At 46.6% G+C, this 19,390-nt stretch overlaps 1 protein-coding gene across 2 annotated transcripts in view; it reads left to right on the top strand.

Annotated features, from left to right (window-relative positions):
* The window catches only part of TEK (TEK receptor tyrosine kinase), a 385,575-nt gene that overhangs the window by 302,160 nt on the left and 64,025 nt on the right, over positions 1–19,390 (top strand). For both annotated transcript variants that reach the window (XM_069240727.1, XM_069240736.1), the window contains exon 19: positions 15,385–15,455. In XM_069240727.1, coding sequence (XP_069096828.1) covers positions 15,385–15,455 — 71 coding nt within the window. The remainder of the gene's footprint in view (positions 1–15,384; positions 15,456–19,390) is intronic.

The following is a 19,390-nucleotide window of genomic DNA, read 5'->3' as shown; positions in this document are numbered from 1 at the left end:
ACTACGGCTTCTTGGCAACGAGAATGGTGAGGTAACTCCTTCATACCTACTAAATAATTTTAAAAACTCAATAACAACTGTGGGCCACCAATATAGCACCTCAGCCAAAAAAGAGGGCGGGAGGTGCCACAATATGACATTATCAAATTACTATTGTGAAATGTAGCTGGACTCAGAGCCAAGCTTACTGACTTCATAGATCAACACCACATTATTCTACCACAAGAGACATGGGCAACTGAACCAGCATTCAAGTCTGGGTTTGTAACATTTATTGCCCATGCCATACCATCTTCTGCGGAAAGAGCCTCAGGTGGACTGCTGATCTGGCCAAGGCTGGGCCTGTTTCCCGTAGTACAAGTAATTCCCTCTAGCAGTAGAGACTTGTCGGGTCTTGAGCTTAAGATAGCTACTCCATCAGGGGTTAAATATATTGACATTGTGTATATATATATATATATGTAAGATCTGTCCCAGCAAACACTGTCTGTAACAGTGGACACCTATTAGGCATGACGGGCCAACTGCACTGGGGTGCCCAAACAATCATAGCAGGTGATTGTGATGCACGTCTCTCATATGACCAGATGAATTTAGATCAGGCGCCCCAACAATAGGGCCCCATGGTAAGATCGAGGGCAGTCCAGGGTGGGACAAGAAAAACATTGTGTGTGGAAGCTCAATTAAAGGATTTGGTTGTATGCTGTGGCTTAAGAATCGTCAATGGGAACACCAGTTCAGATACCCCTGCTCTGTCAACATTTAAAAGAGGGGCAATCACTAGTTATGTATATATTTCTGGAACACACACTTTGGCCATTCTTAATTGATATGAAGGTTGTTCCAAGAATCAGCAATGACCACCAAGCTCTGAGTGCCAAATTCCAAGGTAGTCCATTCATGGGTGGAAATATGGCACCTAAAACAATGAACAAACTGATTGAAACAACAAATAATAGAATGAATGTTAAATGGTCAAGTGTTGGAAATGATAATTTGGTCCAGACCCAAATTTACAACCTGTTTGTGGAAAAAATGTCTTCAGACCTTGGACGCAACCAAGATTACATTTGTTACCTTATGCTGCCAACTGATGGAACAAATAAGTAACTTTGACGAAAAGACAGAGGGGGAGTGGGCCAAAAAATATGCCTAGCTGGTATTCAAAAGATAGTTGTCATGCAAAAAGTGTTTTTATTGTAAGCAATTAAGAAGTGTAAAGGTCCAGAAATAAATGCTGAATGATGGATCTATAAGTCAATGCTTAGTGAAGCCAAAAGGAGTTAGGAAGCGGAGCATTGTTCAGTACTAACAGCCGTTCTTCAGGACAGGAATATTAAGCTCTTTCGGAAGCTGCTCTTGGCTGGCTCACGTATCATCGATCATCATCTTGAAGCAGTGATCCAACCAGATGTGTGGGTAGCCCACTTCAAGGGTCTTAAGATATGGCTCAGGTTTCAGGCTACAAAGTGGAGAATGTGTCTCTTTTCCAATTGGACAGGAACAGGGTAAAAAAGGGAAGGAGTCTACCAGTTTTAGCCTGGCACAAAATGGCCTCTGCACTAAAGCTGATGAACAAAGAAAAAGCCTCCCCGGGCCGGATGGTATCCAAGGAGATCTGTACTTATGACAGCCCTAGGTCTGGGTACCATACCTTAATGTTGTGAGTAATGCTGTCATGAGGGGGCAGGAGATCCCCTCGTCTTGGTATGGAGCTGTCATTGTATCGATATATAAGAAGGGGAGCAGGGATGCACCAGCTAAATATAGACCCATAAGTCTAATTGACATTAGCCAAAAACCTTTCTGTAGGCAAGTAATAGTAAGTCTTCAAACCTGGTTGTTTAACAAACATATCCTCGTGGAATCACAGGCTGGTTTTAGGAGTAGGATTAGTACCCTCAACCAGGTTTTCCACTTTAACACACTATGCTGGAAGTACATAAGCCTGATGCGGCCATCTCTGTTGCAGGCATTTGACCTGGTCCAGAGGGGAAACCTGTGGAGGGTATCCTTGCTGACCTCCTCTAGATCCTGAAACCTTTACACACTGATATGTATGCCAGGGTGAGGTGGATCCAGGGGGAGAGCTTATGACTAAGATACCCATGAAATGGGGGGGTCAGGCAGGGATGCATGCTGGCTCTGACTCTTTTCTGCCTTTACATCAATGGTGCGGTTGAATGGTTAACACAATGTAAACATGATGCCCCTAAGTCTGCAGGAGCCCCAGTTCTGATTGATATGTTCGCAGACAACATGCTCTTTATCTCCAGATCCCCAACAGGCCACAATCTGAGCTGGACTCCTTGGCAGCCTTCTGCTCAAGGAGGGGTCAGGAAATAAACCCCACTAAATCTAAGTTCATGGCAATGAACCGCCACAGGTCTTTTAGAGGCAAAATGACAACTGAAGGAGCCCCTCTTTAACAAGTCAAAAACTTTGATTATCTAGGATAATCTGTCATGGGGACCAAAAATTGGGAAAAGTAGAACTATCCTCCACCAGAGGGCATTGGCAATCGGAAGGAGAAATAAGGCTATCATGGGGGGCTCTGACTCACCAGCCCTTTGTCTGTATAGAGTCACTGCTTTGGCGGCAGCTACCTACGGTGCAGAGCACTGGGGTCATACCAATGCCACTGTGCTTACGCAGACTGAAAACTAGTTAATTAGGGCTCTTCCTAACTTCAAGCACTCTGCTTACACTTTTAAGACTTGATCTACCAATCAATAGCATTCAACTTGTAATTTGCTATAGTGGGTGCATTTGTGGACAACTGTCGAGCTAACTCCCAACCGGGATGTCATATCAGAATTGATTTCCTATGATAATTAAGTCCTCATCCCATGGGTTAGACAAGTTAAGAACTTGTATCAAATGGTAAAAATGGGTTAAATATGGGATTCTCCAACTGAATTAGCTAAATGTGCCACCCAGAAAGTAAAGCAAGTATATTGGGAATGTGTTATAACGCAGATGTTGAAAGAAAAGACAAAGGGAAGCATAACTGGGCAGTTCTTGAGCCATAAATGTCTCCCCAGCTTCGAATCAGACCTATATACAATTTATCTGCTCCAGGTGAAATGTCTGTGTGTAAAACTTAGAATGAGTGTTTGCCATTTAAATAATTTACAGCAAAATGGGATAAAACAGGTCGCCAATCAACTGATTGCTCACACTGTTCAATGCATAGAGAGAAGGAAGGACATTTTTTCCTTTCATGTCCAAAGTACATAGTGCCCCGTATGAAACGGATATTTGCAGTATGCAAGTTGGTTGGTGTCAGACATTACTGTAAAACCTGTAGGATCTTGAAAAGCGACACGAGAGAGCAGATTGTGTTTGCCACAGCACAGAAAATTAGAGTGAAAGAGTCATCCCCCACAGATCCTCATCAATTCTAATTAGACCTCATGGAGCTACAAGGACTAAGGGCCTTATTATGAGTTGGGCGGTCCCACCATGGGGCTGCCAAACTTACGGGGAGGATGCCACTGCACTGGTGGTGCCGCCCCTGACCTGAGCATTTTACGATGTTCCTGCTGGGCTGACTGGCAGGGAACATTGTAGTACGATGTTGGCAGGAACAGTGCTACAATATTGGTTTTGGCCTCTTAAGAGAGCTGTAGGAAAGAACCCTCTGGTTGGCATAGTTACCCTCACTGTTTGCCTGCTGTCAGTAAGCTTTGGCTGTTTTCACTGGGATCTTGCTAACCAGGACCCCAGTGATTGTGCTCTCTCCTTCTGAATTTGGTTGCCTAGAACTTTGCACACCCCACAATTGGCATACTGGTGCCCCAATATAAGTCCCTAGTATATGGTACTTGGGTGTCCAGAGCATGTATTATGCCACCATGGGAGCCCATGCAAAATGTGTCTGCTGGCCTGCCATTGCAGCCTGCGTGAAAAGGTGCGTGCACCCTCTAATTACAGATCACTGCACCAGGTCACTGTTAGTCATCCCTACGATAGGCCCTCCTAGCCCAGAGGGCAGGGTGCAGGCACCTGTGTGTGAGGGCACCCTTACATGAGCAGAGGCGCCCTACAAACTCCTGCTCCATTGTACTGGACTTCGTAAGTGCGGGGAAGCCCTTTTAGCCGTGTACTACACACTGTCTAGCTACATAATGGTAACTCCGAACCTGGCCATGTTTGATATCAGACATGTCGGAATCATATCCTAATACTATTACAGGATTGGTTGTATGATTCCATGCACTCTGGGGGGTCCTTAGAGGACCTCTGTACTGCTCCAGCCAGTCTTCCTGGGGTTTTCCGGGCAGCCCACGCTGTTGCCACCCCACAGACAAGTTTCCACCCTCCTGCTGCTTGACCAGCTCAGACAGAGGAAGGCAGAACAGAGGATTTCCTGTGGGAGAGGGGGACAACACCCTCTCCCTTGGAAATAGGTGTTACATGGCTTGGGAGGGGTAGCCTCCCCAAGCCACATTTGGTGCCCTCCTTGCATTAACCGGTTTGCCCCGGGCCCTGCTCTGGTGTGAAACTGGACAAAGGAAAGAGGAGTGACCACTCCCCTGTCAAAAACTACCCCAGCAGTGTTGCCCAGAGCTCCTCCAAGTGGCCACATGATTCTGCCATCTTGAATCCAGGGTAGGCAGAGGCCCCTGTGAGATCTGAGTGGTCAGGTAGGTGACATCACAGCCCCCTCCTGATAGGTGGTCACCCTGCTAGGTGACCAATCCCGTTTCCTGGGCTATTTAGGGTCTCCCTCTTGGGAGGGTCCCCAGATTCAACATGCAAGATTCCAGCACTCCTCTGCATCATTTACTTCATCTTCTGGCCACTGGGACTGCAACTGGACCCTCCAGGAACTAACAATCTGCATCTTCAGTGACGACTCCGCTCTGCAACATTGTTTCTCTGGCTCATTCCAGCAACTGCCACATATTTTTGGCTGTGCATCCTCTGAAGGCGGTGAATCTTCAGCCTGCACAAAGAAGTAAGAAAGAATCTCCCTTGGAGTGAAGGTGGTGGTCTGGAGTGGTCCCCTTGGTCCTCTCTACCAGCTGTCCAACTTGGGAGACAATAAGCCCTCGCCTCTCCTTGCAGGATAGTATACTCCTGTGCACCACAACTCCTGCAGCTACCAAGGCTTGTTTGCCTCTTTTGCAAGGATCTTCAGGTTCTGTGTAGCCCGGGCCCCCAGCACTTCTTCTTGCCAAGTACCGTCTCCCCTTTGCTGCTCCAGCGATGTGGGACTCCCCTTCAGGTGTGTTGAGTGGGCCTCATTGCAATTGTTGTGCCTGCTGCCAGAGGATTGCCTGTGGGGTCTGCCTCCTCTTACTGTGACTCTCCTGACTGCTGAGGGTCACCCCGGACTCCCCTCCTGGACTCAAGTCCTCTGAGCCTTGCTGGTCCTCTTCAGCCTTGCAACAGTTCTTTTTCCTCTGTTGTGTTTGCCAAGGCTTGTTGGTGGTCTTCCTGCACCACTGACCCACTGCAACCCAACAGCCGACGTGGGACACCGACTGCACCACTTCAGGGACTCCTCTTCAGCTTTGGTGCTGCACAGCTGGTCTTCTCTGTTCCCCATTGACCAGGTTTGCATCCACAGAAGGGTGAGTAGTGGCTCCTTCTTTGCAGGTCCTCCTTTGCGAGAATCCACCTCTGGGTTCTTCCAGTCTTGTCTGGGTCTTGCACAATCCTTTTCCAAAGTCTTCCTGTTGGGTTTGGGGAAAAACAGGTATTAACCTCTCCTTCCAGGTTGCTGGGGGTCACCTCTCAGGGTTCTGAGTTCCTCCAGCTCCCCTCTAACGATTCCACATCCTTGAGCGAGGGTCTGTAGCTCGCATTCCACTTATTTAGAATATGGTTTGGTCCTCCCCTGGGGCCTCCACTATTTTCTATTATTTTTGTCAATGCTTATTGCTTTCTATGCTCTTTACTGATTACTAATGTGTATGTAATAGTGTGTTTACGTACCTCCGATTGGGGGACTGCCTATTGATATTCTAGTGTTTGTGTTACCCTAATAAAGTATCTTAATTTTGTAACACTGTGGTTCTTTCATGTGTGATAGTGCTGTGTGGCTACAGTGGTATTGCATAAGCGTTACATGTCTCCTAGAGTCTGCTCTTCCACAGCTACCTCTAGAGAGTCCTGGCTTCTTAGATAGTGGCTACGCTTCACTAATAGGGGATACCTAGACCTAGTATAATGTGATAACACCACAGGTGTTCACCACACACCAGGCCACCTTCCTACAGGAGCCGAGGCCAATACTATAGCACCCTCAGAATGCGCACTGTCTGCAAAGCATGGGCACTGCAGGGGCCCCCCTGCAGCCCTTCGCACTGGCTTTCCACCAGCCTTCTCAATGCGGGGACCCTGCCAGGAGAAGGCTGGCAAAAAGCTGAGTTGTACTCAGCCAGCTGGCACTGAAGTCAGTGCTGCCAGAGCTGAGTACAACACGTTCCCCGCGGAGACCGCGGTCCCCTGATGGGTCCACCCACCGGGGTTGTAATGTGGTGGTTAGACTGCCACAGTTGCGGCGGTCTGACCATCACTGTGCCTCATAATGAGGCCCTAAGTTCCTATATGCCCTAATAGATATTTAAGCTATACTACAGCACTTTAGGCAGTTTGCTATGCACAAACTGAGTGTGAATGATTGCATATGTATTTTATTTGTTGCTGCTGCTATTTAATGCTGATATTACTCCATATGTGACAATGTTACTTGGTATTTTAATAATGAATTTTACTGGGAATCTCTGAGAACAGTTTTGCACAGTACTCTATGTGCAGCCTCATTGTAATGTCTTGTTTATTTATTCGTATTGATGATTTTATTTTACCATGGAAAACTTGCTATGTGTTTTTTAAATTATGATTGGATGTAATAGTTTTATGGCTCTTCAGCCAAAATAAAGTAACACTTGGCTTAGCATTAGAGGACAGATGCTTACGTCCAAAAGGTCCATGCACCACACAGAGCTGGCTCATACTCAAGCCACCAGAATGACTTGAGCTCAGACATTCCTGATCTTTTTCAGAACTCAGGGCAGGAGAAAGAAGGCATACAGGAGTTCCACAATCCATTTGAGCAATAATACATCTCCTAACCCGACAGGACGAGAACAGAGGACCTGCTGCACTAGAAGAGGCTCCAAGACCTCTGCTTGCTACATCCGATTCCCGACAATCGCCGCTGCAGAGGAGCTCACCACTGGACCGACCTCAAAAGACCCTGAGGACCTCCAGGCTTCGCAAATAGCCCAATAACTCCTTCCTGAGTGGAGGCACCACTCAAGAAACCACAGAAACCTGCAAGGAACCTGCAAAAAGGTGAGGGACACTTCACCTGACTGGACAATATCTCTGCAGCCGGAAGTCACAGCCGGACCCGACGACACACCAACAATAGCCTGGACGGGATCTGCAACTGTGTTCAGTTTGGTGGCACAGCTCCCTCCCGTGGCTGAGTTGTGGCAATACTCCAGGTAATGACTAATGCACAACGGACACCACCAACAACAGCTCCCTCAGAGCTGCAACTGGACCAGGAAGAAGCCCCAGTGAAGGTACTTCAGTGTCACCCCAGACCTCCCACCAGAATGCCCACAAGGTACTGTGAGACCCACTGAAGAAGATTCACCTCCAACTCCAAAGTGTCCCTTTGTGCAAAGCACCCAAGACCTCCAAAACACCCTGCACCTGGTCGCCCTGAGCTTTGCATCGCAGGATTTGCTGTGTGACCCGGGTCCTCAACCCATTGCGTTCTCAACAGCCCAAGGGGACCCCCAAGCACCCAACTTAAACTTGCAAACAAGCTCCTTTCTAAGTGGCCCCTCCAGAAGGCCCTGTGCCAAGACGTTTTCCAACGCTGCTCCCGCCGGAACTGGCAGCCACCTGAGGATCTCCAGCTGGCACAGTGTGCCCACCGACCACCCTGCAAGAGAAGAGACTGGTAACCCAGCTGTGTGATTTTTAATTCATTTTGAAAGGTGACTGTGCATTGATTCCAATGATGCGTAATTACCCACAGAAAGACTAACTTTATTTTATATTTACCATGGAAAACTTGCTATGTGTTTTTTTAAATTATGAGTGGATGTAATAGTTTTATGGCTCTTCAGCCAAAATAAAGTAACACTTGGCTTGGCATTAGAGGACAGATGCTAAAAGGTCCATGCACCACACACAGCTGGCTCATACTCAAGCCACCAGAATGACTTGAGCTCAGACATTTCTGATCTTTTTCAGAACTCAGGGCAGGAGAAAGAAGGCATACAGGAGTCCCACAATCCATTTGAGCAATAATACATCTCCTAACAAGTGTTCTTGTGGAAGCTCCAACACACAAAACTTTCCACACTGCATGTTCTCGATAGTGGCAAAAAGATCTACCATCATCCCACTGTTGGAAGACACCCTGCACGTGCTCGTAGTGTAAGTGCTCAGTTCATATTGTTTTCCAACGCTGCTCCCACCGGAACTGGAAGCCGCCCAAGGCTCTCTAGCTGGCACAGTGTGCCCACCGACCACTCCGGACACCCTGCAAGAGAAGAGACTGGTAACCCAACTGTGTGATTTTTAATTCATTTTTAAAGGTGACTGTGCATCGATTCCAATGGTGCGTAATTAAGCACAGAAAGACTAACATTATTAAAGCTTCAAAAAGTCATAACTTAAAAAGTACTTAACGTATTCTAAAGATTTTGGTCTTAAAATTTATATAAAAGTCTGAAGTACTTTTTAAAATCTGGAATCGATATTTTTATTGAGTCTGTGTGGTGCATGATTGGATTTGTGAGTACAGCAAATACTTAGCACATCTCCTGGATTAGCCTAACTGCTCGACCAGCTACCTTAAAAATTGGAGCATTAGGTGGTCTAATCCTAACCTCTGGAAACCAATGTGTCGTTGCCTGGACCCTTTGCATAGTGTGTTCGGTTTTGCACACTACATAGAGGGCTAGCCTCCTACAAGGTGTTTCAGTAAAATACCCTGGAGCTCTATCCAGCTCCAGAGATGCACAGCCTCCTGACACAAGACACTGGACCCATCTCTGCCCTGCTTTTTGTAGTACTGTGTGGTAGTGTTGTCCATGAGAACATGAACCAGCCTTCCTTCGGTGGATGGTGGGACGAGCCTTCGGAGCTAGAGTAATGGCCCTCAACTCTGGGAGACTGCTTGAGAGCAAGCCCTCCACCACAGTCCCCTGATTTCCACCTCCCCTACATGAACTTCCCAGAAAAGCAGGGATGCATCAGTCAGTCATCACATCTTACAAACCTTAGAGGGAAAATATCTGCACTATAATAACTACTCTTGCTTGAATCTCTTTTTAGCTGTCTACCAGGGTACTGTACTCTGCATCCACATAGTGGGCAAGTTATTCAATTCATCTGTGTTCTACCATTGGTATTTTTGAATGTCATTTATGCTCTGCTTCCAGCCATAACTGCATGAGGTATTGCTACAGCCCACATAAATCATTAGCACTCTTGCCTTGTGAATGACAGCATTTTCTGATCACGTTATATCCGCTTGAAAAGAACCAGTGTCAGGATGCTTGCCAAGCATTTAGTTTTCAATTTTCACCTTTTATAGTTCCCCTTTCATATCTTTGCTTCTCCATTTTTTATTTGACTATTTCCTAAGATGATACTACAACTCTCCAGCCAGTGCAAATGGTTCACATGCTTGCTGCTTATTTCATCTGCAGTGCAGCATATTGCATCCCCCATGTCCACTTCCTCTAAGCCAGGAGACACTGTGAGATGCTGTTGAACAAAGTGTATCATTGGTTTACTATTTCAAGTTCACTATCATCTTGGCTCTAAATGTGGTGGCCAAGCTGGAACTTTAAAACAATGTTAGACCATTTACAATACCTCTGCAAGATGGAAAAACTCTGCCAAAATTAGTTTTGCTATTGCAAGCATATGCCCGCCGTGTTTAGACAGCAGCATGTTTTCTTTTTTACAGCTTGTATTCTTTTAATTTATATTGCATAGTTTGTTGAGTTTGCATGCATTTTATTGTGGTTGTGTCAGATGTGAATGCAAGAATGAATTAATGGATGGCTGAATGGATGCATGAGTGCAAAGATGAGAGGCAGAATACATGTGTGAGGAATTACTGAGTAGCTAAACCCATCAGTGACGCAAAAGTCATTTTCATTATTAAACCAGACCTATTGGCACTGCCAATGCTTGTTAAGAAACTGCAGCAGAAAATCGTCCAATGCTTCTGTGGTATCATTTAATCCTGTCTTACCACATTGTCCCCCATCTATGTGTTTCTGACAGCCATCTCACCATAGTTGGAAGGTTAGTAGATTTTCAAGACATCGTGATCAGCTCCTTAGACATAGGAAGGGCAAGGCCAATTAATCACACTCCACATTCCCATTTCTGGGCCTAAGTGCTATTTCCTGTAGGCAAAGCTACAGAAATTCATCCTGCCTGTGTGTGTTTAAGACATCTGTTAGTTTCTAGATGAATGTAACTACTTTCGTAGACTGCTACACCATGTGCTAGCAGTTAGCAACTGTGACCCTGCACCTTCGGGATTCATTGGGTACGCTAATATACATCTTTCTGGGGCATTTGGGAGTTATGTATGCTTAGTGAAAATAATTATATTGTGTGGAAGGCAATATGGATAAAAGAGGCTGCCTCTTTGAAAAGGAAGCTAGCAAGTGGCTGCTTGGTGCTGCATGAGGTGCAGCAAATTCCCAAGTTGAATCATATCAAGATTTTGGCCCTCATTGCAACTTTGGCGGGCGGCAACCAGCGCCCACCAAGTTGTAACCGCCACGCGGCCACCAATGCGGCCGCACTTCCGCAGTCGCCATTTCAACATCCCCGCTGGGCCGGCGGGCGGCTCCAAATGGAGCCGGTGGTGTTGCGCCGGTGCGACGGGTGCAGTTGCACCCATCGCGCTTTTCACTGTCTGCTATGCAGACAGTAAAAAGCTCCATAGGGCCGTGGCAGGGGGCCCGCAACTCCCCTTTCCGCCAGCCTTTTCATGGCAGTTCCTACCGCCATGAAAAGGCTGGCGGGAGGGGGACTCGTAATCCCCTGGGCAGCGCTGCCCTGGAGGATTACAACCGCCGGGACCAACGTGGCGGTAAACTGCCGATCCTGGCGGTGCAACAGCGTCATAATCCCAAGGTTTGCACCGCCAGCCTGTTGGCGGTGCAACCGTCGAAACAGCCCTGGCGGTCTTGGACCGCCAGGGTTGTAATGAGGGCCTTTGTGTGCCAAGTATTGGTTTGCCTACCTTATTTGTGAATCCAGAATCATTGAGGGGAATAACAAAAAGGGATTTCCTATTTAGGCTCACTAAGTTGGGAGTTGAAGATGGGAAAGTTAAGGAACATAACAAGGCGACTGTGATAGCACATAGTCCTCTGAAGCCCTATTTTTATTCGATGCAGAATGCACAACACAGATTTTTATTCATTTGGTTTAGGCTAGGTACCATACATTATTTATAAGCTTTTAAGAATGGTAACAGTAATTGCAAGCAATTACCACCGTGACCGTGTGAAAACGTTTCGGAGCAAAATACTCTCCGTCTCAACCTTTTTCTGTGAGAGCCACCAGCAGTCACAATGTAGAGCACTTGCTCAGGGGCCTGCTGGGCTGTGGTACTGAAAGCTCTGCAGGCATGTGTTCTCCTGCCGTCGTCTTTGCCACCACAATCATCTGTGGCATGTGTGCTATGTAAGTGTTCAGGCTCACACACGGTGTAGCTGTCCTTCAGTTGGGGGTTGTAGCTAGTGCCCCACACCACACTTCTCAGCTTGATCCTGGCCTGTCACCACCAGGGAACAGAAGGCAGGCCAGTGACATACTGGGTCTTAGAAACCAATAGAGGATGTTTTTAACTGTGTCTTAAGCGGCTGTTGGTGCCAATGCATAGTCTTTACCACCGGTTTTAGCAGGGGCACCACCATTTTCTGCACTCTGAATGGTATGTAGCCATCTTCTTATCTCATCAAGCAAAGGTTGCCACTTGTAGCCCTACTGCAGGAGCTGCACAGTAGCCCTGAGCAGGCACGTCCTCTCAGGAGCTTCGTAAGCTCCATTATCAACACTGCTATTTGGTATAAAAGTTCCCAACATCTGGGATTCTTCTCGAAGTGATTAATACAACTAGATATCTGACGCAGTTATGACGTCAGCAGTACCCTCAAAATACCACAGCCATATTGCGTAAGTTAGGATCGCAAACTGGCTAAATCAGCTTAATGTCTTTCTTTGTGCCAAATCTCATCTGTGGTTGATAAAACAGAATGGCTCAATTACTTTTTTTTTTTTTCAATTGTGGCTACCAAGATCATAAAGGTATGAGTGACTTTGAGAAGGAGACACATTTGAGTGTGTATAAACAAATGTGTTGTTTGTAGAAACGCCAGAAAATAAAGCTTTGTGATGTCTTGCAAAGACACATATGAAAATGTTTGGCATCTTATTTGGTCTGTAATAAGATCCAGGAAGAATACATCACCACATAGCTCTGCCTCAACATAATAACAGTCCCTCCTTAGTGTTAGTTGTTAAAATCCCTTCAGACTTCCACCTCCTAGACTGAGGGAACACACCTCAAGACTAGTACGTGATGGACGACACCAAGGGGAAAACCAAGTAGGTGAAGACAAAACACAACACAACTCCTTATAGTCAACAGACAATAGAAAATACAAAGATGACAAAAAAGACAAACCCTAAAACAAAAAGAGGGAAAAAATCAAAATGGCAAAAGCCGGAAACCAGACAGAAGGGAATCACCAAACGTATAAAACAACACATATAAACAACTGATGCATAATCACTCAAACAACAAGGTCGTTCTCTAGTACAAAGAATGATTGTTGTTTGCCTAAAGGGCAGGTCAGGAGAAAAAACAGTACTCACAGAAACCAAAAAAATTACATTTTTTAACACTGTGCAAAGAATAATACCACAGATGTTTTCCTGCTTCGTTTTCACATTAGTCTCCATCTATTGATCCTTACATCCCACACAGAGAATTTTGCCGGTAAGAGATTTAAGCCATAGTGGCTAAACCGATGTACTGAATTTGCGTCCCCTCAAAACTTCAAAGGGAGTGTTTCCTTTCGTGGAGTGAGGGGTATTGTGATATGACCAGAACCTTTCACATAGAACCTGTTCTGCTGGAAGATACCCCGACAATGCTAGTCCGATGCATTTGCCAACCTACCTGTTAGCTCTTTCTGCCAAGCTGTTCCCTTGGGGTGATACAAACTAGCCTTCCATTGCTTAGTGCTTGTCTTTTCCAAGAACTACTTCATTTCTTCTAAAGTAAACTGGAAGCCATTGTCCATGACCATAGTGGAAGGTTTCCGTCATGTGAAAACACATCTCTCAAAAAAAACACAATCACTAACAATGTCAAGATGCTCTGCACACGTAACTTCAATCCATTTTGAGCAGTAGTCTATAAGGCAAGCGCGAACCTGTTTTCGTTGATACTGCCACCATTCAATAGTCCCAAAAAATCCAAGGCAATTTTGTCCCAGGGATGCTCGGGTAAATCAACCAGGACCATGGGACTGGTGATCAGGTGATTATCAGCGCCTTGCAAGTGTTGCAGTCATGCACATTAAACTCCACATCAAGGCTCAGTCTTGGTCACCAGTAATTCTTGTGTAGTCTTAATTTTGTTAAGTGTTATGCTTAGATCATATACGTGAGCAAGTTCCACTAGTTCACTCCTTACCACTACAGAGGAACCCTTTTATCTTATCTGAGGTGTATGCCATTTCCATCAACAATTCAGACACTATCTTAGCAAAGCTCAAAGCTCTGCCAGTGTTTTTTTTAAAAATGATTTTGGTGCAACGAACAGTGTAACACAGCAAGAACAAGAAAGAGGGTGTACAAAAAGAACAGAAATGAAACAAAACAAATGTGAAACCAAAATGGCAAAAAACATTTTTTCTAAAAAGGAAGAATATCAAAATGTTAGGAGGTGAGAGGGGGCCACTAGAGGTTTGGAAACTGTTTAAAAACTGAAGCCCAAATCTCAGACGACCTTAACACATTTCTGATCTGCATTTACAAAAGGAGGAAGAGAAGCATTTCTATATTGACAATGATAACTGTTTTAAAAATATAGAGGGGCATGTTTATAACTGGGGTTGAGTTGCACTTCAACCACGCAACAATGTGCATTCACAACACAAGCTCAAAATGCAATTCATGAAGGCCACCTTGCATGGCCCTGAGTGGATTTATAAATCTGGAGTAGAGCAACAAGTAAAGCAATGCAGCGCAAATCTCTGCGTTGCATTACTCTGCCGCAGGCAACCGTTCCAAGGGTGCTGCGAGGGTGTTCCCACGCAACATACATGGATTTCCATGCATTCCCAGATTTGATAGAAGTCACAGAACTGGAGATGCGCCACAATGCCAGGTGAGGTGTAACAAGGAGAAATATCTTTATTTTTCCTCGTCTTTTTTCTATTTCCATGTGTGCTGCATTTTGTCATCGGTCATCTGGCTCATGTGCTAAGAATTACACGAGGGAGAAGACTTTTCTGGTTGAAGAAAAATGCAGGGTTTAATGTTCTTGCCATAGCAGAGTCCTGGTTCAGTAGTGCATGGGAAATATTTTACTTCAGTTCAAGGTTATCTAAATGTTTACATTTTCTAACTTGTGTCTACTGTACGTATTGTGCTCTAGCTTATAATGTTAATTGTCTCTAAATCAACAAAGGGAAAAAAGTGAAAAAGAACAGGGCATGCTTATACCTCTCCTAAGTAGAAAAAAATAAGATTGCAACATAAAAAAACACATAAAAAGCATCTGTACACAAGTGATGAGGAAAATGTGATGCGCGATATTACATGAATTAGGGTTCGATTCCTGTTTTAAGGGCTAAATTTAAGGTTAATGCTTGGCTTAATTTAAGGGTTAGGGTTGTTTTTTAGGTTGGGGTTATAAATATAAGTTAAGGGTTAGGGTTCAGTTAACAAGTGTGGTTGGAGTAAGGATTGGGGTTAAAATAGGCTAAAACTAGACCTGAGTTTACCAGTAAAGGTTGCATGATAGTAAGAGCACTTAGGGTGCTGAGTTATGGTCAGGGGTTGCCCTCATTCTAGTTCTTCAGGAATTTGCAATGCATTCACAAATATTGTTTTCATCATTGTGGTTTGCACATGAATAGCGAAGTCATAATTTTTACTTTCTTCATTTGCACATAACTGCCTTAAGTACGTTAGCAGAGGTAGGACTGGAGGACGAACGTAGTAACGCCAAATATTTTTTGAGGCGATTACCTCTATTTAGCATACTCAGCGTTATAAAATCTTATGCAGCCTTTTCTTTCTTGCCTGTATATACCTACATGTATACTGATTGTTATTTCACTTTGACAGGGGAGGCTTCCAGTTCGATGGATGGCTATTGAGTCCCTGAATTACAGTGTCTACACTTCAAACAGTGACGTGTGAGTATTGCATTCATACTCTATGACAGAATAAAGTTAGCGCTGCCAAGTTTTTCATTACTATATAGGGAAACTTTCACGCCTAGTGTAACTGATGTCACTGTATTTTACAAGACTTCTTTGAACATTTCTGAAATTCTCTGAAGCGCATATCAAGTAAATACATGCATAATAAACTACTGGAATATTGGACGCTAAAGGTCAGCTTTCTCTGATTTAATGCTTTTCAGCCAGTGTTGTCATATGATCATATGGTCGCTGCAAGTGACAGACAACACGACAACCTATTGTCTTTCCACACTATGCATTAAACACAAAGACATCTGGGTCACCTTATCCGAGCCAGTGATCTGCTTTATTCTTTGTACGCAATATGTCATCAATGATGTAATTTGAGATATCATCATTAATGTTATTAATATCACCTAATTTCAGTGATGTCATATTTGAGTCATCAGCAGTCAACGACAGCGGCTCGAGTTATTGTTGGTTGATATAACCATAACTGACAAATGTCAATGTTTTTAGGCTTTGTTTTGTAACTATAACTGCACTTCAAGTGAGTTTCTCAGTGAGTTCCAAAGGCTTTTGTTTATAAATGCAAGTTATAATAAATTATATGGGTACTAGCCAAATCTGAATTTTAAATGGACTTTTTGAGATTTTTTTATAAAGATATGTTAGTTTCAAAACCAAAGACCACTACCTCCCTGGGACTATGTTTATAAGCTATGCTGGGGGGCGAGGGGGAGGAAGGGGGGAGTGGAGGGAGCATGGCCACCTTCCCAGGGCTATCTTTTAATAGTATGAGGGAAGGCTGTAAGGCCCCTTGGAGACCACCACCTTCCTCGGACAATATTTTGAAAAATGAATGGGGGCAATACCATCCCCCGGCCCAAAATTGAAACAATGGAGAGGGGGGGGCATGTGCCCTGCCTCATGTAGAGATATATGGCCCTGGGGACTGCCACTTTCCAGGGCCGGCTCCAGCTTCCACCGAGCAAAAACAAACACTCTACTTTCAGCACGTGAGAGCTTTAACAATGCTCCTACATGCTGAAAGCTGTAATCTGCTGGGTAGGTACATGTGGCCAGGGGATGGGGTCCTTGGGCCAAAATTGGCCCCGGGGAGGTGGGGGGTCCCCAGGGCCAGGGGGAAGGTGGGGGGGCTTGTGGGCCCACCTATAAATTATTTAAAAATAGCTCTGGGGAGGTGGTGGTCCCCGGGCCCGGGGGAAGGGGGGTCTGTGCAACCCACCCACTTATAAAGTTTTAAAATGCAGCCCTGGGGAGGCGGTGGTCCCCAGGGTGTTCAGTGGCTCTGCGCGTACCCCCCCTAAGTTTTTAAATAATGTAGCCCTGGGGGAGGTGGTGTTTCCCCTTAGCCCGGACGGGACCGTGCCCCTCCCCATATATTTTTTTATGTTGTCCCGGGGAAGTGCTGGTCCCCGTGATCTGGGAGGGTCTGCAGGCCCTACCTTAGGCTTTTTTAATATGTAGCCCCAAGGAGATGGTGGTCCCCAGAGTCCAGGGGGGTCTTTGTGGTCCCCCCATATATTTTTTTAATGTTGTCCAGGAGAGGTGGTGGTCCCTGGGACCAAGAGGGGTCTGCATACACCCCCTAAGTTTTTTTATTATGTAGGCCAGGGGAGTGGCTTTCCCCGGTTCAAGCCCTGGGGGTCCATGCAGCCCCCCCATATTGTTTTAAAATGTAGCTCCAGATTATCTTGAAACATCCTACAATGTGTGGTTGCATATTTCACGGCTAGTGTGCCCCAGACATCCTGCAGCGTTGAGGAGCTGTGAGAAACAGGTTGGGGTGCCAACAGTGACTGTACGGATCACAAGGCCCGGGACGGTTGAAGTGCTGCAAAAGCAGCGGACTTGAGTGACGACTGCACCGGACAGAAGACCCTGCTGCCGCCGCTCCTGGAATAAACTACCTGCGAAGCATGAGGAGGAGCCTCGGGGGAAGAGTCCCTAACGAACAGGCAGTGGCCTGATCGAGGCCTAGAGAGGCCTGAGGCCGGAAGCTTGAAAAGGACGGCAGCTGGCCCTGGGCCGCCCGTCTGGGCGGAGGAGGAGAGCGGAGCCTGAGCGACTGCCAGTGACGGGAGAGCAGGGGAAGACACGAGAGAGGTGTCCCTGCTAGGCGGTACCAGCCGGGCCTGGGGGATCTAGCACCCCAGAGGCTGATGCCGGTGCCTGCCGCCATTCCACTGGGCGTTCCGAGGTGGAGTGCTAGCGCGAAGACAATGCTTGGCGCTTGATGGATTGATGGCAAGGGGATGAGCCCCGGTCGGCAGGTGGGGAACCACTAAGGCACTTGCAGTGAACGGAGAATCATAAAGGTACAGAAGAGCATCAGACAGTGCAACAACATTAATTAGGGGACAGATGGGGAGACAGGCCCCAGAACTATCTATAAGCAGCACCGACAACAAGGGGCATACCTAAATACATTAGCTAGCGATTTGCTTCAATTAGTCCAATGAGTGGAAACAGAATTATAATGCTAAGCAGGCACCCGACTAAACAGGAGGGGTGCAGACGGTATTGTTTGAACCTCAAAGAGTGCAGAGTGTGAGAAGCGAATACTGAGTTGGATAGCTGAAACCTCCTCCAGCAGGTGCTATTGGAACCAGAGAGTAATAGTATCATAGGTGGTCTGCAGCCTGTGGAGACAACACCTGTGCACCTGCTTGGGGAAGCGGAGCCACACTTTGCCTGCTGAGAGATCACAGGGACCGGGAGGTGACTCCCCCGTGGTGGACGACCATGGGTAAAGATAGGACTGCATGTTTAAATCCAGCAAATACTATCACACAATATACTACCCTACAACACCCCACGCAACGAATAACGCGACAGGCGGGTGCAACGGAGGAGGAGGCCGAGACAGAGGATGAGGTGGAACCCACCAGAGCGGACCTGTTGGTAGCTATTCAGGGTTGTAGAATGGCACTGGAGCGTAAAATTGAGACTGTGTCCATAGATGTCAATTTACTGCAGGCGGACTTGCGCAAGGTGTTGGACAAGGTCACAACAGCCGAAGGTAACATAGCGGAACTGCAAGGGGAAATAGCGATGCTGAAGAAGCAAATGGCTCAGCTGACCACGACCAGTGGAGAGTTGGAGCGGAGGGCAGAAGACGCGGAGGGCCACCCCCTGATGCAGCAATATCAGAATGCTGTGTTTCCTCAAGGGGCTGGAGGGGAACTCAGTGGAGCTGTTCCTGGAAACCTGGGTGCAAGAACAACTTAGCCCCACAGGCCTGTCTAACTTTTTTGTGTATCACCAGAGGCACCAAATTAACGTTGGCTCCTATGGAGATGGGGGGTACTCGGAATCCGGTCGGCCAGCAGATAAATACCCACGACTCGGAGGACAGACCTGGGGGGTTCAAGAGAGGACTGGAGGGGCCCCAAGTAGGCACCAAACACACACCCTCAGTGGCACTAGGGCGGCCGGGTACAGGGTGCAAACAGGGCATCGGGTTTCCAGTACAACTCTATGAGGGGACCCCGGTGGTCACTTAGAGGCTGCAGGCGAGGTCCGGGGGGGGGGGAAGTGTCTCAGGCACACCACGGTTTGGCTGGGGGTCAGATTCTCCAAGGCATTGGGGCTGCGGGTGCAGTGGGTCCTTTAGGCGTCAGATATCTTCATCCGGAGCTTGCAGTCGGGGTGTCCTCTGGATTCTCTCTGCAGGAGTCATTGTGGGGGCTTGGAGGGGTCAACCCAGGGTGGGTTCTTGATCTCAATCGCCTGGGGACCCTTTCTTGCTGGGTGGACCACCTGGACACAGGCCATGGGCGTCGGGTGCACAGGGGTCAGGACTCACACATCCGGAGTGAGGTGGGAGTCCTTGGTTGAAAGTTTCTTTTAGACAGAGCTGCTGTCCTCGGTAGTTCTTGGTCCTTTGGGGTGCAGGGCAG

Source organism: Pleurodeles waltl, chromosome 1_2 (genome assembly GCF_031143425.1).
Source record: "Pleurodeles waltl isolate 20211129_DDA chromosome 1_2, aPleWal1.hap1.20221129, whole genome shotgun sequence".
In the NCBI taxonomy this organism is placed as follows: domain Eukaryota; kingdom Metazoa; phylum Chordata; class Amphibia; order Caudata; family Salamandridae; genus Pleurodeles; species Pleurodeles waltl.
The sequence above is the reverse complement of the archived record's forward strand: the minus strand, read 5'-3'. Positions and strand labels throughout refer to the sequence as shown.